Source organism: Macrobrachium rosenbergii, chromosome 41 (assembly GCF_040412425.1).
Source record: "Macrobrachium rosenbergii isolate ZJJX-2024 chromosome 41, ASM4041242v1, whole genome shotgun sequence".
NCBI lineage: Eukaryota > Metazoa > Arthropoda > Malacostraca > Decapoda > Palaemonidae > Macrobrachium > Macrobrachium rosenbergii.
In genome coordinates, this window is record NC_089781.1 from 48,144,162 (window position 1) to 48,167,145 (window position 22,984).

Below are 22,984 nucleotides of genomic sequence, written 5' to 3' on the forward strand. Positions count from 1 at the left end.
AAACGCCAGCCATGTGTTAGCAAGAAAAGTCAGTTTTTCGGCTTTCACACACAATTTAACTACCAATTCCAAAAGTTTAAAACTAAAACTTTAACTGGAACTTAAAACTAAGCACTTAACTTGCTTATTTGTTAGATGTTTCCATAATTATTTAGCACTGACAAAAAACTAATCCGTTTAATAATGACCAGTAAAAGGTAATGTCTTCTTGGTCTCCATGCCAGTCTGTTGTCAAGAGTATGGTGGACTGCGCATACGCATCCATCACCTCCTCTTCTTGCAGGTTTGGCGAAGGAAAGAACCTGGGTACGGCTTTGCTGTAAGATAAGGGAAAGAGCCCTCCTATCTTTGAGTCCATTGCATACTCCATCACGTATTATAGTGTTTATCATTACAACACAATACCCGGCTATGAGACCGGCTAAAAGAGAAATCTTTGATATTAGTTTGGTCACCATGGATCTCTGACAGACCCTCCTTGAGGGCGAAACAAGCGACTACGCTATTAAAAAAGTAGTACTAAAATACAATAGCAGATGCAGATGTTAAAAATACCTCATTGTATAAACAAACCTAACTTCCAAATGTGATGGGATGCAACATGTGTTCAGTTAAACACAAAAACAAGAAGTGAAAATGCCTCCATAATGTGAACCAACAATAAATGTAGTAACCTTGTAACAAGGTAAATACTTGAGTACGTCAGTAACTGCCACTAACCTACATTTCAAAAACAGACAGTGTCGAAAGATCGTAAAAAAAAAATTAACCAACTCTCTCAATGATTTTTTAGCCTTTGGAAGCACAAGAAACCTACACCATGAAAAATAGACACCTCTAAGTCTAATCCAAAATAAACCAAAACAGCCACATGAAAATAACCTCTAGCACTACCAATCAAATAAAAACCTGGGTTGTCACATGAGACTTGAGATATAATACAGGATAGACAGAAGCAAAAGATTATTTAGAAAATTTTCAGGGAGGAGATGAAGAACACACACAACATGCTAAGTACGCTCAGGTCTACATAGGTGAGTTAAGAATGCTTTTGCAACCCAAGTGATAAACAATTGTGTGCGTAAGGTCGAGAGAGAGAGAGAGAGAGAATATCAACAGGAATAAAATATTCTCATGTGTACTATTATGTTATATGTGTCATAATCATACTTAGAGTCAACTAAACTTGTAATGATATGGTACAGTAAATCAAGCAAAGCAAAAAAGGAAATTGGAAAATGTGATACTGCGTTACGACATACACAAACGCAGAGCTTTTTTTTTATTTATAACTAGCTGAGCAACCAGGTGCTGCCCAGGAAAAGTCAGAATAACAACCAGTAAAATCAATTTCTCTCTCTCTCTCTCTCTCTCTCCTGTTAAGATAGTTAGTTCAATTACATTGCCCAACGTTTTTAATGTTTTATATTTCACCCCTTCTCACCCCCTATTCCTATCAGGGCTGAACTTGGACTTAACCCTTAAAGAACAGGATAAATATGTGTCAGGCGTACCCCCAGGCCGGGCAAACTTTAAGGTAGGCCAATTTAAGAAAAAAAACACATAATGGAAAGAAGATATGTAAATGCACATGGTATAAGAAAAAAAATTCTAAAAATTTTTCTCTACCTTCCAAGGAAAGTTGAAAGTGACTATTCACAACCCTGTGTCGGGCCTCTTTTACAAGACACTCGTAAAAATATGCCAATTTTACCAAGTTATGCATGTTTTTTCTAATAATTTATTTTATTTTGTAAATTTATAATTACAGCTGACAACAATATCATAGCCGATAAGAACTAAAATCAGTAACAAATTCTGAGTATATTTGTTGTAAGATATTTATGAGATTTACTGAGATGGGGAAATGCAGTAACTTTTTGTGAGGTATACTTGTTTTTTCTAATATTTCTTTGCACTTTTCTTTGCAAAATTACAATTGTAGCTGACATACTATCATAAAAGATAAAAAAAAACTAAAACCAACATCAGTCCCTGGGTATATTTATGAGCAAATAAATAAAAAGCTATCCTGGAGCTGCAGAGAGGCAGTACATTCCCCCCGAAATCTCAAGGCATACTGATTGATGTTGATGTCTCTCCTGTGCTTAACTATTATAGTTGCCATAAGTCATTTAAGGGCCATTGAAGTGATACAAACATTTATCCTGCTAAATTCGTCCAAACCGAATGGCGCATAATATTAATACCTATGACTTAGCTTGTCCATGAGTTAGCTTGTCCAGCACTCAAAACCTGTTATAGATACTCATATGATCATGCCCATCCATTAAAGGTTAAAGGTCAGGTCATCCGGAGTGTCACTATTCATTTCAGCAACCTTGAAAACTATGGATTAGACACTAATATCTGTCATTTTTCACATTTTATTTTTCACCCCTTCTCGCCCTCCCCCTTACTGTCGGGGCGGAACTTGGACTTAGAGGGCATCAGGAGTGTCACTATTCACCTTAGCGACCTCAAAAACTGTGGAGTAGACGCTATGTCTGTCATTCTTGGTTATTTTTACATGTCACCCCCTTCCCACCCCCACCCCCTTTTGTGCCAGTGATGTCTTACCCCCATGCAGTATTCTTTAACAGATAATAAGTCATATGTATACTAAAATGAGGTATGATAAACCCATAGAGTTCAATTATTTACTAAGTCTATGGGCAAAAGCAGCCCCGTTTCAGGGAAGCCCCTCCCACCCCCACCCCTTTGGTGCCAGTGATGCCTTACCCCGCAGTAATCTTTTCAAGATAGTAAATGATATGTACATCAAGTTTGGATGAAGTTGCTCAATGCTTTTCAGATTTATGAAGGAACATACACAGACACATACATACATCCTTTTTTATATATAGATTTGTACTATTCTCATGCATATTTTTACTGTATTTTCTCATTTTTTATTTATACAACCCCGAAGATAAAGGGTACGAGAGAGAGAGAGAGAGAGAGAGAGAACTGTGGTAAAATATTTTCTCGTGGACTGTTATGATGTGTGATAATCACACTTAGAGTCAACTAAGCTTGCAGTGAAATACTGTACAGTGAATCAAGCAAAGCAAAAAAAAAAAAATGCAAATGTGTTACTGTGATGCACACACTATTTAGAGATGGTAACGTCAACATTGATGAAATGCCACATATAGGTAGATGTAGACATACACAGGCACACAAGTAAAACTTCTGAAATATTATGAGGTGATATAAAAAATCGTTACTTCCAGTAAAACAGAATATGATCAATTACTTTTTAGTAGTGTTCTTAAAATGAATTTACAGTATTCTGAACAGTTGCCATCGAGAAATGCCATATGTACTAAAGATTAAAACACAGGGTGTGGTAATGTAATACACGAGCATAGTATATGTTATAAACTGAATGAATATAATTTTCGGTAGATTGTACAAGGCTAGGTTTTCAAACAAGACTACTAAACTTATAGCTTATGTAACAATTCATAACCATCTCTTATAATAAACAGCCACTTGCAAAAGAACTGACTTAAGCAGCATCGAGTATGATGTAAACAAATGAATCAGGAAACAGGTGTTTTGCAATGTTGGGGGATCTTATTTCAACGTAAAAGTATGTTAGTTTACCTTTGTATACCCAATTTTACACTTGTATACAAAAATAAAAATAATACCAGTAATACATTCGTTTCTTTTAGCAACTAACTAAAAAATTATTTTCCTAATTCATTTGCTAGTAGGCTTAATCAGTAGATTCTTAGCATGTAAACAGTCATTGCAAATGGCAACCTATTGGTTTTTTTATACATATTACGTTGATGATATAACATGACAATAATGAAGTATAAATGTGTTCAGTAAATCAAATATCAGTTTCATTACCATTACCTTTATCTTAAATACAGCTGTAATAACCTCCTGTTTGTCTTATGCAGATGAACACTGTGAGTGTAACACCTAGCCTAAGTCAGGAGTTCACACATACACAGTTTGTATATCATGTATGGTAAATATAATATGTTAATAACTGATAAGAAAGTTGCTGTATAAAAATAACATTAATGGGGTAAAACCATGGTAGGCTGTGGGTAAACACAGGTAGTCTACCTACCTGTGTCATTTATAAGAGAGAGAAAAAGAAGGGGCTGCATTTTGTTTAAAGTGTATTTATGCAGTATATTTTGTTACAAATATGGGGAAAAAGATAGATAATGGCCTTTTGCAAAAAGTTTTCAGTTGAAAGTGTGATGGTTGTTGTATACAGTATAAGCATATTGAGTGGTTACAGTTATGTGATATTAACAAAGTTAGGTGAAGAAGGGTATGGAGTTGCCCTTGAACACCCCTAGATATTTTTACTCACCTTTATCCGGGTTTCACCATCCGATGGGCCCTTGGCTCTATTAGTAACCTAGATAATTGAAGGATTACAGTAGTGGGGTGCTGGAAGAGAATGTCATGCCACCTTTGTTGTTTGCTCATCTCAGATGTTATTATGAAAAATGTCTTTTGAAAGAGGTTTACATTGGAGTGATGGTAGTAAGAATATGCACATGATGCTTTTGTAATTAGGTTGGTGAATAGAATGCATTATATCTCTAGAGAGATGGGACTCTAGTAATTTTAATAAAAACAGTAGTAATTAAGACTGACTATAAACAAAAAGACAAAACATTAAATGGAGAAGGGATTAAAAAAGTTGAAATTTTCAGATATTTAGAAGCGATGCTATCCATTACAGGTTCTCTTGAATTGAAGTGTATTTTAAGGCTGAAAAAGGCAAATCAAGTAAAAGAGAGACTGAGAAAGCTTTAGATATTAAACTGACTGATAACACATACAAAAGTAAGATTATATATATGCTTAGTACAGTCTGTAATGCTATACATACGTGAATCATGGTGTCACATTGAAACTATCTAAAAACTTAATATTCTAAAAGAATATTAAGCTTAAGATGGCAGGACAGAGTTAGAAATGATACTACAAAGGAAATTCTGGAAATCCCTTATGTATATGAGATAATGATTCAAGGGAAATGGAGTTGGCTTGAACATGTCTGTTGCAGTAATCTGGGATAATAAATAATACACTTGTAATGCCAGCTGGGCTTCTGTGGGCATCAGAATAGTAGAAGACCCCAGTCTCATTGGATGAGAACTGTGAGAAGGGAGGCTAGAGGTGAGTGGAGGTATGTGGAATTTCACTGAGGCCATTTTTGTCATCCAGCATTGAAGGTGATGATGATGAAAATGACTTGCATATGAATGAAAATGAATCGATTATACAATTCTTTATCAGTCTCGCTAGTCAGGTGAGCAAAGTGAGCACACACACAAATGTAGTGAAGGCATGAGCAAGAGGCTGCGTCTACAAACTTACTGATTTATTCAAACAACAGACAGGTCAATAGCTCTTGCAAGTGGAAATGTAGTGCCTGACATGAGGTGAACAAAACAGAGGTCACAGTACAGCCAACTCTGTTTGTTGGAGGATGGAAAGATGTACATAAATCAAAGTACAAGACACAAATGAAATTATGATACATAGAGCTGGAATGCTGACAGTGTAATGCTTGCACTAAGAATGATACATTTAACATAGTAATACAGTAATATGAATGCGAATATATGTACAAAGGATGTGTGACAGCTGCTGTGTCTCTTGTATGTGTGCACTTGGTGCGCAGAGACGCTCAATGTGAGGAGATTAGCTGTTATGATGATTTGGGGTACTTCGTGTCTGCTGACCCATCCGATGAGAGCTTTTACACAATTCTCCTCTGTCTGTTGCTGTATCAGTATTGCTTCTGTCCACCTGGTATTTCTGTCAGTGATGGTCAATAGGTATCTGTACCCCTCGGAGGTGGGTAGAGGTCCCACTATGTCGACATGGATCTGGGCAAGTCGGCGGTGTGTTGTGTGGGACTCTCCTATTCCACTCTCTACGTGCCTTGTTGTTTTTAATGTCTGACACAGAAGGCATTCTACTCGTCCAGTTTTTTATGTCCCTTTTCATTCCCCCTCAGATGCACTGCTCTGCTAAAATTTGGGTGGTTGTGTGAAAGCCTTTTTTCTGAGGCCTTCTGACAGGTAGGGGCGAGGGCGTCCAGTACTTGTTTCGCAGGCGATGGCAGTCTCTCCATTGTTGATTGACAGGTTGCTCCACCTAAGGGCGGGTTTGTCCCGCACAGTCATTGTAGGTCCATGTCATCTCTTTGTACCTCTGCTATTTCGGGATAGGCTATCCCCAGCTGGATGGTGTTGACTCAGTTTCTTGAAAGTGTGTCCACCACAGTGTTTGCTCAACCCTTCAAATACTTGATGGTGCAGGAGTGTTCAGCTATTGCTGACAAGTGACGCTGTTGTCGTGCACCTTGTGTCTACTGTCTTTGTGAAGACATGTACCAAGGGTTGAGGATGTTTGTATGATGAACTACCTCCATTCAAGCATGTGGTGGAAGTGATGGATGGCTTTGTGGACTACTAGGTGCTCCCTGTTGAATGTGGAGTATTTTTGTTCCACTAACGTTAACTTTTTGCTGAAGAATGCCAACAGTCAATGACTATCACCTGTGTCCTGCTCTAGTACTGTATCCATTGCCGTGCTACTCAAATCAGTCATCAAAGTTAGGGACCTATGGGGTAGAGGAAAGACTAATGACGCTGCAGATGTCATTGCTTGTCTTGATGAAAAAAATGCATTATCTTGGATGTCTGACCAATTTAATTTTTTAGGTTTTCCTTGTAGGCATGTTTAGATTGAGCTCATGATTTTAGAAGTATTTGGGAGAAATCTGTGATAATAGTTGATTAGTCCTGAAAATTCTTGTGCTGCTTTAATTTTTGTTGGTTATGGGAAGTCAGTAATTGCTTTTACTTATCTCTCTGGGAGGGGTTTAATGCTGTCTAGGCTTATTTGGTATACCAGGAATTCCACCATTTTCTTTGCCCATTTGCACTTGTCTTCCCTTACTATGAGTCCATTTTCTTTAAGTATCTGCACTTTTGATGTCTTTTAAGATGTTGCATGAGGTTGGAGCTAAATTTGAGGATGTCATTGATGTAGGCCACACAGAAGGGAAGGTTGCCCAGCACTTCATCCATAAGTCTTTGGAAGGTTGTCCCTTCGTTTCAAAGGCCAAAACAGCTTTGGTTGAACCTGTAGGTGCCGAAGGGGGTGATGATCTCGGTCGCTTCTATATCTTTCTTCACTACTAGAACTTGAAAGTATCCCTTCAGCAGATCTATTTTGGTGAAGATCTTTGCTCCATTCATTTGGTTGGTTATATCTGCTATGTTTGCCAATGAGTATCTATCTGGCTTCGTTTTGATGTTTAGCTGCTGGTAGTCTCTGCATGTGCGCCATGTTTCATCAGGTTTCAGTACCATGTGGAGGGGGGGGGGATGCCCATGGGCTGGCAGCTTTTTGGCATATTCCTGCATTCTCCATTTCCCTGAATGCATGGAGTTGGGGGGACCTTCTGTTTCTGTGTGGTGTTAGATGTTGTGTTTTACTGGTTTGGTTAAGTCATGCTGAAGGTCGTCTTTGAAGACATCTTGGTAGTCTTTTAGAAGTCAGCATATCTCTGGTGGTGGGGAAGCTGTTGCGATGGGGGCCTGTTTGTCGTCTTTGCTATTGCGGTGATGATGTGGTGGTGGGTTGTTTGCACAACTGTTGAGGAGATGATACTGGAGCTATTTTTGGGATCAGTTGTTTTGATGCTATGTCCACTAGCAGGTCATGTGCTTTTAGGGAGTCTTCTCCTAAAAGTGCTACCGTCACGTCTGCCTTGATGAAGGTCCAACTGTAGTCTTGCCCGTTGAATGACACATTCATATTTCGCTTCCCTTACATCTTTGGTGGCACTTCTTGGCATTGGATACATGAAAGTTGGTGGGTGGGACGGGGTTGAGTCGTTTGTGTGGGTTGGCTGGCACAGATGATTTGCATGCCCTAATTTCCATGAGGAATTCTGTGTTTGACCTTTTGTCCCAAACAGAGAAACACGTGGAGCCCTTGCATTCGTATCTTACGAGGCAACCGGTCTGCTCACCGCTGACTCACCACTGACATTTAGATGTTTGGGTCGCAGATGCAACCCCCTTTCATGAGGTTTTGAAAACAGGTAGCCTTTGTTACATTTGCATTCATTTTTTCCAAATTTCCAATGGAAAAAGCGCATTCCCTCTGGTGGTTCGTCGTTCTTCTGTCTGGTCTTCCCTTTGATGAATTGTTTGGAGAAGCTATGCTTGTGGATGGGGCAGCTGGTCCCTCTGTGATGGGCTTGCAGTTCTGAGAGCCATCCTGTGACTTGCTCGAAAACATCGCCTGGCCGGAATTCAAGGATGGCGCCTGCTTTGTGTACTGAGGAGGTAATTTTCTTCAATCGGAAGATTGTCTCCTCCCTGAAGAACCAAGCTTCTGGGTTATGGGGCGTGAATGGCGGCAGATGTATGGAGGCGGCAGCAACAGTGTTGTTGGAGAGGCTGGCATCGTTTGGCTGGCTGGGCTGGACATCCCTGCAGTCACCAATGTAGCGAAGGCATGAGTAAGAGTAGTGCCTGACATGGGACGAACAAAACAGAGGTCAGAGCACAACCAACTGTGTTTGTTGGAGGATGGAAAGATGTACAGAAATCAATATACAAGACACAAATGAAGTTAGCATACATAGAGCTGGAGTGCTGACATTGTAATCCTTGCGCTAAGAATGATACATTTAACATTGCAATAATATGAATGCGATTATATGTCCAAAGGATGTGTGACATCTGCTGTCTTTCTTGCACACATGCACTTAGCTCTCAGAGATGATCATTGTGAGGAGATTAGCTGGCCAGGTAAGGTGGAGGGTGTGTGGGTCCGTGTGGGATCCTACACACACACACACACACATACATATGAAGAATGTGCTGGATTGAGATTTAAGACTCGCCAGACTTTGCATTGCTGGCATGTTACCTGTTGGAGACTGACCACGTCCTCTTTACCATGGAGAAAATTTATTAGTGGAAACATTTTGTGACAAAAAGAATTGTACTGTAAGCTATGTGTGTGTGTGTGCGTGTGTGTGCGTGTGCGTGTGTGTGTTTGATTAAACAGAAGTTATTCAGTATTAAAAATGGTGCATATACAAGTAGAATGCGCAACAGCTGATCTGAAATGAATGACGTTGTCGTATCTTAAGATTCCTGACTAACTCATGACTTAATCTTAATATTGCATGTTCTAAGATTCAGTGGAAACTTCATGTGTTATATGCTGGGTTGTTTAGAAATACCGACAAATAGTATGGAATCATGTATTGCTGTAATACTGTACTGGAAAAGAAAACTAATCATATTAAACAATCAATTGATAACTTTTTCTACATTTAGGACCAGCATTACTCTTACCTTTCTCATTATCATTTTACCATAATTGTAAAAGCGGTATTGAAAAACAAAATGGTCATTAAATGAGGTGTGCATGTGATGCACAAAAAATGTGCCAATGTCAGGTGTAGGTGGTGTCTGCTGAGGGAGCGATATATGCTGCTAAGGTATGTATGCAGAAGGAAGGAGTTATTTTGAAATGGCTTGAGCTTGTCCATCTACAGCTATAAAATGAAATGGCTTAATTTTAGTTGATATCATCCACATGATGTATGAAGATGTTGACTTAATTTCACAGCACATAGATACCAGCCATTCTCTCTTTTGGTTCAGTGTTCTCAAAGCAGTACAGTCCACCACAGGTTATATAAGCATTGTTGTGTACAAATTTCTTGCAAAATTTGCTCATATGTGAAACCGGATCATTTATATTTACATTAGATTGCTTTTAATTTTTACCAGAATGTTAGATTATTTGTATTGGTCCTTTGTAGATATCTTTGTAGATAAGATTATTAAAAACATACTGACACCGAAATTTATACTCCAGGAGTACTTAAAAAGCCCATAAAATTACATTCCTAAAAATCCACTTGACCAACTGTTAAGTTTTTATCTGAAAATTGTATGAAGCTGATATAAATGTTACTGTAAATATATTGGGCCTGCTGCACATGCAGTCTAAAATAGCAAAAGTTGCAATAAAAATTCTTTGAATATGCTGTTCATGTCAGTGTTTTATTTTTAAACCCATCTTATTCAGTAAATGAAAGGCTTTATTGAATAATGTTAATTGGCAATAACAGATTTAAACTGATTAAACCCACTATTGGAGTGCGGTGTTCCTTATTCGAAAAAGGGTGCGGTGTTCCTTATTCGAAAAAGGGTGGTTAAATTTGAACAGTGTTACATTTTCTTGAAATTGGTTGCACTCATCAACCCACATGGCCCAACCAGAGTGAAGAGAATGCATGTTTTATATGACTGTTTAGTTTAAACCTATCAACAAATATTAAGGATTGGAGGCAAATCCTTGAAAAAGTTTGTGTATCCAAATGTTAATTTTTTATATAAAATCTTAACGATTGAATGAACTGAAACTGTTAAATTTGCAAGCAAAAGTTATTCCAGTGCCTTGTATTAAATTTAATTAAAAAATGCTTTTGGGCCAGCCTGTGAGTTAAGTGTAGGTGAGGGTCTGTTAAAACTGTTTTTTAAAGCTAATTGTAATATTGCAAGTGAGATGTAGGTTTTCTTAATAAGATAGTGGATGCACCCACATTACCTGTGGTGAACTTTAATTAGTAACTTCGTTATATTTTGACTGCTCCCCATTTACTATTCAATTAAGGTGCAGTACATTTAAAATTACTGTAATTTCCAGAGTTTAATTAAATGGACACAGAAATAACTTACTGTACTTGCCAAAAAATGTTGATGACGTAATGTCCTTAGTCCAAGAAGCCTTGCTCTTAGTTTTTGAATGAAATTATGAGCTTAGATATTCAACCCCAGGTCTATCCAAAGCACCTCAGAATGTTTTAAGTAATGTTTGCATCCCGTGCATTGGAGCAGGGAAGGGACTTATTTTGGTTTTGCCAGCATCGTATGCAAGTGCATTTCTGATAACATCGTGCTTTTTCATTGAACCTCATTCTGCTTGCCCCCGTTTCTCTTTGATTGTTGTAAAAAAATAATCCTGTGGTGGGCTACTTATTTCAATTCTTGGCAGGCATTGACGTCTTCTTTACTGTGTACTGAAGGAAACTATGTTTACAGGGATAAGAAACTTGAAGATACTTACTTTGATAAAGATGTTGAGAAGGCATTTGTAAGCTACAGCCAAGATATATTTGTGAAGAAAACCAAACCATCACTTCTTTTAGCAACTCAAGTTGGTAATATGTACACACCGTCAGTGTATGGCAGTCTAGCTTCATTTATATCGAAGTGAGTATGTGACATTGGGACGTTTATGTGCTGGGAGGGTTTTACTGTGGTTCATTGAGCAGTGTTGTAGAATATACAGTGAACCCCCCGTATTCGCGGGAAATGCATCCCACACACCCCCGCGAATAGGTCAAATCCGCGAATGCTTAAAACCCCTCTAAAAACACTTAGAACTGCCCATTTTGATAGCTTAAACCAAGAAAAACCCTGTAAAAATGCTTATACCTGAGTATTTTAATAGTTTTATCACAAAAAGTACATTTATTCATGAAAATTATATGAAATACAGTAATAATGAATATTTCTCAGTGAAAAATACTGTGAATGGGCGAATTTTCCGCGAATGATGGCTAGATATGTTCCTAAGAGAAACCCGCGAATGTGTGAGTCCGGGAACCATGAGAACGCGAATACGGGGCGTTACTGTATAAATTTTTCCAGAATAAGAACCTGACTGGTAATTTGCACATCCTAAAAGAATCTTTGGTGAAAATGATTCATGAGAGTTACATGTGTTTATTGAATTTTAGATGATACCTTTCCCTCATTTTTTATCATTTCCTGATTAAATTTCAACATTTCTCCATAGCAATACAGTGGATACCTTAGCAGGCAAGCGCGTGATGTTATTTTCATATGGCTCTGGATTAGCAGCAACAATGTTCTCCTTACGGATATCTGATGATGCTGGACCAGGTTCGCCACTCTCAGAACTTGCTGCATCTTTGAGTGATCTGCAGTCAAGACTGAATTCTCGCACGGAAGTTCCACCTCACGTTTTTGCAGAAACAATGAAATTAAGGGAAGCAACTCATCATAAAGGTAGGTGACAAATGAGTCTGTTGCAAATAAGAGTTGTTTCATGCTGGTACCCTTGTTAAGTACAAAAAGAGAATATTGCTGTTTTTATTATATGCATTTGAAAGATTTATTTTAAACAATTGCTTCCTCTGCTTTTTGTGTATAAGAATGAAGACTGATACTGCCTGCACACTGAGTATTACATTTAAAAAACAGGTTTTGATGTAGGTAAAACCTATTTTTGGTAGTCGCTGTTGAGTCCTCAAGGAGTTACCTTCCATGGTCTACCAGAGCTCCACGGTGACCAAACTAATATAAAAGAATTCTCTTCTAGCTGGTCTTTTGGCCAGGCATTGTGTCGTAATGATTAACAGTATAACACATGGTGGAGTATATAATGGACTCAAAGATAAGAGGGCACTTTCCCTTATCTTCAGCAAAGCTGATCTCAGTTTTTCCTACGTCAAATAACCTGCAAGAAAGAGAAGTGACTATTGTGCATGTGCATCCGCCCTCTTGTTTACAACCGGGCCGTTAAAAGACCAAGGAGCCATTACTCTCTGTTGGTCAATGCAGGTTGATCCCTTTGCCCAAATCTCATGCCTTTTTGTCAGGGAAGTGGGAGGGTTTTGAGGACTCAACAGCAACTACCAAAAATAGGTTCTTCCTATGTCAAAACCTGTTTTTTGATAGCATAGTCACTGTTTCGCCCTCAAGGAGTTTTACAAAAGAAATTGACGGGTGACGAAAAAGGCTTAAGCTCTCGCTTTTTAATCCCAATACCCCAAAGGAAATAACATTTCTGGTCCAAGGTCAAGCCACAGATTTCAAGTCCCATTCTATATTCCAAATACTTTTCAGGTTTTGATACCAAGGAACAAGAAACTGTGTGTGAACTTACATTTTAGGATGTTGTTCTATAGTGGCTTACTTAAGCATGCTGGGTTTTGTTGTAGTACTGTCACCCATCTCCCAACGATAGTTAGCATACTCACCGTCAATATGACCCCTGGTTTTCTGCCTCAGCACCTATGGGTTAAGACTAACTATGCCACCTACTGATACACATTGTAGTCAGATTTGTTCGAACATGTGGCAATGACTTAACTGATGACCACCCTATACATTTGGAGACTTCTTTGAAAGAGACATTTCTGAAGAAGGCCGAAGACGTACTTACCTTCCTAACATCATGTGACTTATGGAAAGAGTGTGGATTTCCCTTTTTAATGAGAAAACACTACACTCATTCTCAGTCTTTGTAGGGAGAGTGGTTAGTTTGTGCTAGGGTGTAAGAAAATAGGACCTTCTGGGGTGTTTGCACTGACTTCTAGGTAAACCTTAAGTGCTTGAACTGGGCGTAATGTCTTGTCTGCTAAATTGAATTTTCTTATAAGAATGGATTTCTTCTTTAAAGGATCCATATTCTTGGCCAGGAATGATGGGCCAGGGGACAATAATAATTGATGGTCAGCTATTTGCGTGATGCATCGTCCCCATCTAAGAGAGCCCAGTTCACTAATACTGTACGAGCTCCTAATGCTAATGCAATCACGAAGATCACCTTTTGTAGCCTGTGCGTTGTGGTTGTCTTGGGTCCACTGAATTGAAGGGTTGATTGAAGTCTAAGCACCTTGTTCAGGGACCAAGAAATTGGAAGCCTTTTGGGAGTGGGCCTTTATAGAGCAAAAGACTGCAGAAGGGAAGTGACAACTTCTATACTGGAGTCAATCCCGAATCCATAAACCAAGGGTTCCATTAATGCAGCCTTGTATGCCATGACTGTTGTAACCACAAGGCATTGTCTTCAAAAGGGTATATAAGAAAAATAAAGTTTCTATAGAAATCTTAACTGGGCTCTCAGTATGGATATAATCTAACCATATCTTCCATATGGACTGGTAATGCTGGATAGAAGTCCGTAATTTTTGCATTAGGTACCTAGCAATGTTGAGTGAGTAATTATCACGATAGATATTTTTTAAAAATCTATACGTGAAGGTCTCGGCTTAGAAAGGAGGATGCGTAAGAGACTTTCCCTCCTACTGTCTGGGATATAACAGCGGACGACAGTGGAATTGATCTTTTTGTCCGTTGTTGAGGTAATAGGAACCAATGCTTGTTTGGCCAATTTGGGGCTATTAAGTACACTATTCCTATGAAGGTTAGAAGTTTGCTCAAACCTTTGAAATCTGGGACAATGGAGGAAAAATGATCGTCCTCCCCTTGTTCCAGTCTTAAGGAAAGCATCTCTTACTGTTGCGTGACTGTCCAGGTTTGGAGACACATACATTAGGAGTTTGTGATTCTAGTATGTGGTGAACAGGTCCACTTCCGGTTGTGGAAGCATGTTGGCTATTATTTGAAAAGAGTGGTTGTCCAACATCCACTGTGTTGAGGCTGTCGTTTTCCTTGATAGAGAGTCTGCTATTACAATGAGACCCCCTGTGAGGTGAACTGCAGACATGTGCCACTTCCTTGCTTGCGCCATCCGAAGGGTGGCTAACATTACCATATTGAGAGGAGGTGAATGTGATCCAGACCTCTTGATGTAGGATATTGTGGTTATGTTCTCTCTCTTCTGGAGGTTTGAGTTTTTTGAGAGACAAAAAGACAGCCATCAACTCCAGAAAATTGATATAACAATTCCTGATTAGCTGATCACCTCCCTGTCACCTGACAATCCTCCCAATGTCCTCCCAACCTGTCAATGAGGCATCTGTGAGTTTCTCACTCATACAGATGGGGGAGTCAGGGTGACCTGTTTCACCAGAGATTCCTTCCAAATCTAAGGCCGAAGTATCTCCCCAACTCTTTTAATCGTTTGATGAGGTCTATCTCGCATCTTTTTTCTTGCATGCGATAGCCAGAATTTGTTCACATTTTTAGTTGCAATCTATGTATTGGATCTATTACAGATGAGAACTGCAGCAGGCCCATCATACGTTCTGATTGCCATCTGGAAACTCTGGGCTGTGCAAGGAACCTTTGGAGGACTTGCCTTATTCTGCTTTGAGCATGATGGGGAGAGACAACAGGCCGTGAAGAGTATCCCAACACAGTCCCAGCCGTTGAAAGTGTCTGCTGGGCGTGAGTTAGGATGTTTTTAAATTTATAATAAAACCTTTTGACTGTACATTAGTCTGTTGACCATTGCTCTTAGGTTTTTCAAGCACTTTTCTTCTTGCCCCCAGATCTTTTTGTTTGAGTTCTCGAATGAATACCGTTGCTAGTTTTGAAAAATATTCTTTAGGCATTGTTTAGCCCAAAGGACATGACTTTGAATCTGTACGTATCTTTCCCTATTTGGAACCTTAGGAAGTGGCGGAAGGGAACGGCTATAGGAATGTGCCAGTGTGCATCTTTCAGATCCATAGAAATGCCCGAGCCCTTTTTTGAAATGATTCAATGTACTTAGGCAACGGTAATCATCCAAAACTTCGGCCAACAATGTGCTTGTTCAGTGTTGTTTGGTTGAGGATCACTCCTCTTTTGGATGAGTCCCTTTTGAGGACACTGAAGAGACATGCTTGGTGGCAAATATACGCAAGTTTCTGTCCCCCCACAGGGAAAACTTCCATTGTCTGTGATGTCATCGAAGCTGACCCCAACCAATATAATTCCTGTTGGTATCTGCCTCCTCCTCTGCCTTCACCTTTGATAGACATTCCAGGTGTTGTTTTTCCTTTTTCCCCTATGAGATGGTTTTTGGACCTTGAAAAAGGATGGCCTTGAAGTTGTTGTTGTCCCTTTGCATGGAGTTGTCCCTTCTGACCACCTAACTGTTTTTTGAGGAAAAATTTGTTGGGGGTGACTGAAGGCTTATATGATTTTTGATCAAAGTGAGCCTTTTTTGGGGTTGGGTAAAGGGAAATTTTGGGTTCTGTTTCCTGAATTCATCTTTTTCCAGAAGAGTGTACACTGTACAATTCTGTTGGTGGGCCAGAACAGACTCCTCTAACAGAAGGGGTTAGAATGTAAAATTGCTGTGACACAGGAGAGTGATTTGATGGAGTTCTCCAATGCTTCCATTTGCAATTTTATGCGCTATTCTAGGAAGTCAAAGAGTGCTTTCCATCGGGTTCTCATAAGACTTTTGGCCTCAACAGCAAAAATTATCGTGGGATGTTCTGGAAGCCTTAAGATGGCAACTTCCACCAAGGTGGTAGAGTTTATAATGCTAAGGAGTCGGAGCCGAGCATAAAATTCTGACGAGGCTACTTGGTGAGCAACTTGGGTCTAATTCAAAAAGGAAGTAGAGATCCATTTTTCACTGACCTGGTAAAAGGTGATTTCTTTAGTTTTTAATGTTATAGGCACAGGTAAGAAAACCATTTCTGTTGGTGGTTTCTCCAAGTCTGGTGGGGATGGTACCAGGTGCCATTCTATATTAAGGAATGCTGCTGTTTGTAAATTCTACATTTACAACTTCAATCATAGTTTTTCTCTCATTAATTTCCTACTTGCCATTGGGAGAGAAAGTGCACACTGAGGTGTCTCACCAAGGATTATCAGTATCATCAGGGGTGAGTATTGGAGCCCCTATTATGTTTTGATCTGAAGTTCTATATTCCAAACTGACCCACTGTTGTTTCTAGTCGGAATTCTAAAATCAGACCTTGTTTGGGTGGCATTTGTATCTACACTCACTTTTCAGTTACAGGATGTAGTACTTTTACACTTTGGTGTGTACATGACTGACTGACTTTGCTTTTCAGAATCATGCTTCATGTCCCTTATATATTGTCATTCTGTGGCAAGGGCATCTTTGATGGTACTCAATTTCCTTACGGAATTGACCAAATGGCGCAAAATGTGTATCCCTTTTGGGGGAACTTGCTGCAAACAATGTATCCCTTTTGGGGGAGCTTGCCACAAACTGTGTATCCTTTTGGAGGTACAGGTCAATAAAAATTCAATTTCTTACAGAACTGATCAAATGTCACAAACTGTGTATCCCTTTTGGGGGAGCTTGCTGCAAACTGTGTATCCAATTTGGGGGTACAGGTCAATAAAAACTCAATTTTCTTACAGAACTGATCAAATTGCGCAAACTGTGTATCCCTTTTTTGGGGGAGCTTGCCGCAAAATGTCTACCCCTTTTGGCTGAGCTTGCCATCAACTGTGTACCCCTTTTGGGGAGCTTGCCATAAAATGTGTATCCCTTTTGGGGGAGCTTGTGCAATGTAACTGAGCTTCAGCAACTAAAGTGTAACTGCCTGTTAATGAAGGGGCAGAAGTCCATCTCGTCCAAATCTGGCAACCAAGCAGATTTTCCTTGTTTTTTACAAGGACTATGCTCATGGCAGGTGGTATGGGCCGTACCCACTGGCAAAAAGTGAACCGAGCAATTTGCTATGGAGTACTTGAACTGAGGATCCTGCCTAATGGCAGCCCTGTAGTGATATAAAGCAAGTTGTTATTAGAAGCTAGTTAGTATTAATTGATTTAAAGTGAGGGACACTTCTGTAGTTCCTCATATAGTTTCCATATTACAGGTTAATTTGATTACAATTGTGCAGTTTTAATACATTTAATTAAATATGTATGTTAAACCTTCTAAGGTTTAGGTTAGTTCTGATACCTGTACATGGCTGTATTACTAATACACTGCTAGTCCTTTTGCAATGACCAAGTGAAATTTTTAATTCCAATTGTCATGCCATTCACACTAACTGCTATGAACTAATTTGTTTGACTAACCCAAACTACTGTTTTGTATAGCTTAGGGTAATGATTCTAGTTTAATCTGTGTTAAGCTAAGAATGGAGGATTTCTTAGAAGCTTCTTGCTTAACCTATTGTAGGCTTATTTACAACTTAAAAGATATAAACTTTACAGAAAATAATTCTCTTATCTGTTGTTCTGTTTTATGTGGCCGAGACTACCTTTTCATCTGATATTCAGCCATTGCTGTATTACGCTAATAGTAGGATATTCCTTATAAGCGGGTTCCTTCTTAATATGGTTAGGCTACTGCCTGTTCTGGATTTATATCAACTTTAGGGATATAGGCTACACAAGACCCTACTAGCACGTAACCTTACAGATATGTTACGAGTCATAACAAACTAGGTTATTTTATTTAGGCTAGGATACTGTTTATGTATAATTCTAGGCTTATTTGTTCTTTCATAACCTAGTATAGGGTATTGCCTAATCCAGATTATTATAACCTTATAATTGTTCAACTATTTGTCTAACCCAGTTTGTTGTTAATATCCAATCCTAGGCTATTTGGTTTACTATATAAAACAGTAATCACTATTGTGTAACATTATTAGTGAAACCTTATAACCAGGTTATAACATACTCTAATCTAGGCTACTGCCTAATCTGGATTATTTAATTCACACTTAAGTGTATGGGTTACATAAACAAAACACAATTAGCCTACCTTAGTATGTAGCCTTAAGGCTAGGTTACCATCTCATCCAGCACAGGCTAAGAATTTAGTCCAAAAATGGGATGTTTCATGAAAATTTACCACTTAACTTGATATAAGGTAATGCCTAAGCTAGTCCTGGATTATTTAGCTCATGCTAAAGTGAACAGGCCTATATAAAAGGGAAAAAATTTGTACTAATATGTAGCCTCATTGTTAGGCTATCGATTTACTTTGCCAAGATATTATTATTATCTGATCCTTGGGTCCTTGGTCTAAGCTTGGCCACTTTGGATACGTAATCCAAGGATGTACAATCACTCAAAAAAGTTTTGCAACATACTTCAAAACTTTTCGGACAACAGCTTATAATAGCGACATCTGGCGTTATATGGCAACTCTGTTGTAAGCGCGTGAAACAACTGAACACTAGTGGTGGGTCCGAGAAATTACCTGCAGTTTCCCTTAAGCAGGGTTTTTTCTGATACTGCTTACTGTTGTCATATTTTACTTAATTAAACGATGTTACTATAATACTTCAGAGGTCATCGCTGTTCTTATGTTTTAATATTTTCATCTCCAACTGCCATCACTATCGTTGTTTTATCTCCTTCATATGTGTGAACTTTGTAGACATAGGCCTACGACTGTTACAAGTTGAACTGTTAGTCTTATTAACATCAACAAATACGACTTGTAAAGATTTGCTTCACATTATTATTAATTAAATTTTTGAATGACTAATCCTATGTATATTGTGAACTAGTGAAACTTAATATAAAATATACTGAACTAGACTAACAGATGTCACATCTGTTTTTGTAATACACAGAATATAATCGCAGCTGGCACACACACACACACACACACACACATATATATATATATATATATATATATATATATATATATATATATATATATATATATATAATAATAATAATAATAATGCCATTATCATGTGTAATTTCTCATTTCTTTCATTGCTACTTAGGCCTATCATTTTTTTTTTGAGGCCTCTTATGAAGTTAACCGAATATATAACGCCTATTTTTGTATTTCTTATTATGTAAGTTTCTAAAGAATTAAAATTAGTAAGAAGTTCAACATTAATTTAGTTAATGCTAAACACCAGCAGTGAAGAAGACTACCATGGTCATCAGTGGAGAATGTCTCCTCTTCGCAAAAGATGATTCTTACAGAAATCATCGGCCACTGGATTATATTATAACACAAACCCTAGCCTCTATTCTTTGTGTTTCGCTGATATGAAGTGTTTCTTGGCAGGAGTGTGATGAAATAATATTTTGGTCTCATGTAGCCTGTTACAGATGGTTTGAGCAGCAACTTGAAGGGAAAGTGTAATGTTCTCTCTTTATGGCAACACCGGCTTGTCAGGGGAGTTAGGCGGAGCTCCTTCAGTGATCATCCGATGATGATATTAGCAGTAGTGCAACAATGGGGTCGTCCTCCACTTTTTACAATGAATTTATCATATTTCCTCGTTCTCTCTGTTGCTTTATTCCTCTATACATGGTTGTTTTATTTACGCTAAGCTGCTGAGCAATATCTACAATAGAGACATTAGTCTTATGCAAGGTAATGATTGTGGTGTGGCAGTCTGTTGCCCATCTTATCGGTGCAAGTGATGAGACAGCTTAGTTTAATTTTCCTGCCCAAATGTGGAGTCACACGATAACATACGACGTTACGAGATTGGTTTCTTTTTTGTTTTTGACAGCAATAATGGTTGAATTCTTTCTTTCTTTATTTATATATAATTTCATTGATGATTATTCAATATTACTTTATTCGTCAATAAGCTTTTTTCTGGATTCGAAATATAGTTTCTTCTTTGACTCTTTTGCCCAATCATCTGAAGTGAAATTTTTCAAAATGTTTCGTCATTTTTCGTAATATGAATTTTTCACTCACCATTCTTTTTTATATTGTTAACTGTATGATTAATAACCAAAGTCGAATAAGAAAATTACATTTCCTTGTAAATATCAAATGAACAAATTACTGTTAGGTGAGCGAAAACTTCTGGAACATGTTGCAAAACATTTTTGAGTGACTGTACCGGTTCTAAAGAGTGGCATATCTGCAAACTGCAGTAACCAATTTCTATCCCCCTTGTGCTCTCCAGAATTGCAGAAAAATGTATTTTTAAAGTACTACAAGTATGTGGAATCCAAAGGATTGTTAGCTAATAGCCAATATGCATATAGTAAGCAGTTAGGTACGTGCGATGCTCTTTTAGATTTGATGCCATTTGCAAGATAACCTTGATAAGAGTTTTGATTGTAGAGTAGTTTAAATAGATTTTAGTGCTCCTTTCAGTTTAGTAAATCATAAATTACTTTAAGTTCAGAACCTTGAAGTGAGTGGATATGATATGGCATCACTTCTAGATTTCCTCACAGGTAGGCAGCAGCGAGTTGCTCTTGATGGGATCTTTAACAAACCATAACCTTTTGTGTACGGCAAGGCCGTGTTCCTGTGCACTGTTATTTTTAGTAAATATATATATACAGGTAATAAGGTTGTTGTCCTGGAAAACATGATTTTCCAGTATGCTAATGATGCAACACTTATGGGTGTAGTAAATTCTCCACTATAAGGAATGAAGCTCCCCTTAGTCTCAGTCATGATAGGGAATAGATTAGTGAATGGTGTAGTTGGTGGGGTATAAGGCTGAACTTCAGTAAAATGAAAACACTATTGATTAATAGGCCTCTACTGAATGAAATGAAAGTGTCAGCAAATGCCATACGGAATTTAGGTATAATACTTAAGACATCATATACATATATATATATATATATATATATATATATATATATATATATATATATATATATATATATATATATATATATATATATATATATATATATATATATATATGTAGTGGTACAAGGAAAAGTTAGATAGGAAAGCATAAAGAGAATTGAGAGAGAGAAAGAATAAAGAGAGAGACAGAGAGAGAGAGAGAACAACAATTAAACCTGGGTTGTTGTGTGTTGCAAGACTAGAAGTGCTGAATATGTAAACCGCCTTGCACGAACTCAAAACAGTGAGCCAGTATATCGCGCCCAGGGCCATAAAACCGATCATAAAATCTGGAAACTGTGGCCTCGCGATATAGCTGACTCAGGATCACTCAGCACCTTGTCAGAAGCTAACATGCCAGCCATATCTATAACCCCACCTTCAATAGGAGGCGTTTTCATGGAAATTCCATGGGATTGGGGCTGGACAAAGTGATGTAATTCAACACCCTCCAATCAAACATTCTAGGGAGGAGTCTTTTACACCTCCTCCTAAGATCACTTCCAATCAAATCCTCTAAGGAGAGATTTTAACAACACCCACCACCGCCCTTCCCAGTCAATTGTTCGAGGGGAGGCCTTACAGATAAAATCTTCCAATGGGGAACTGAAAAGGGAGGAGTTGTATGATAACAAGAAAACCCAGGGGTTCCAGAGAAGCCAGAAGAACAGCATTCGAGTTCCAGTCCACCATCCTGGAAGACATAACTTCCCTTTGCTTTCGTGCTCCCAAACAGACTTACTTGAACTGTCTAGCAAGAGTGATTTCAAGATAGTAACTGTAACCATAATTTGTACTTAAGTTTGTAGTTAACTTTCATCATTAAAGTAAAGAAACTACTGTCTCGTCTCCATTATGCCTTTCTGAGAGATATCATTACCTTAATATAAATTCCCTTCGAAATAGACTTGTAAGTGGTCGATGACGGAAGAGACACTGGGGACGACTATTTCGGCAACTTAGAAGAAATATACAGGTAAGAAGGGAAATTAATATGTCGGGCAAGACATAAATGAGGCAGGTAAACTGGATCCGAAAGGCAAGACAAAACAAACAGACATTAACAAGAATATCAGTGCAATTACTTAAGTTACAGTGAAACGAAAATATACAAAACGAACTTAGATTTTACGATGACAAGCAAAACTTATACTGTATGAAGAAATAAAACCCTGCAATAGAGCGTCAAACAGAAGTGAACAAAAACAGTATTGGTGCATCACGAAGAAGCAAAACACATAGAACGATTAACGACAACAAAGTGAGCCAAAACATCGGCAGCAACAACAAGCAGCGAGTGTGTTTAATAAACTGTCGCTAAGTGCGTAACAGAGACAATGCTGTGTGTTTCAACGAAGCTCCGAAGGTGGCGACAACAGAAAAGCAACTTATTGACTACGAAAGAATTTAGCAATAACAACAACCTGTAAGTTATCGAGAAAAATGAGATTTACTGTTCTCTCTCTTTAAATGTGTGAAGAAGTGAAGAATTTCTAAAGTTATAAGAGTAAAGATTAACATCTCTTTATCAAATTGAAAATTAAGGAAACTCTCTCTAGTGGATTAATTTTTTTGGTAATTATCATTATTACTCTCTCTATGATAATTATTTAATAAAGAATTTAGATAGGGAAATACTTTTTTTTCTCAC

General features: G+C 38.2%; 1 protein-coding gene across 1 annotated transcript in view; it reads left to right on the top strand.

Annotated features, from left to right (window-relative positions):
- The window catches only part of Hmgs (hydroxymethylglutaryl-CoA synthase), a gene marked incomplete at its 5' end in the record, with an annotated part of 657,494 nt that overhangs the window by 554,751 nt on the left and 79,759 nt on the right, over positions 1 to 22,984 (top strand). The window contains 2 exons of the mRNA XM_067084337.1: positions 11,142 to 11,312; positions 11,902 to 12,134. Of these exons, the coding sequence (XP_066940438.1) occupies positions 11,142 to 11,312; positions 11,902 to 12,134 (404 nt within the window). The remainder of the gene's footprint in view (positions 1 to 11,141; positions 11,313 to 11,901; positions 12,135 to 22,984) is intronic.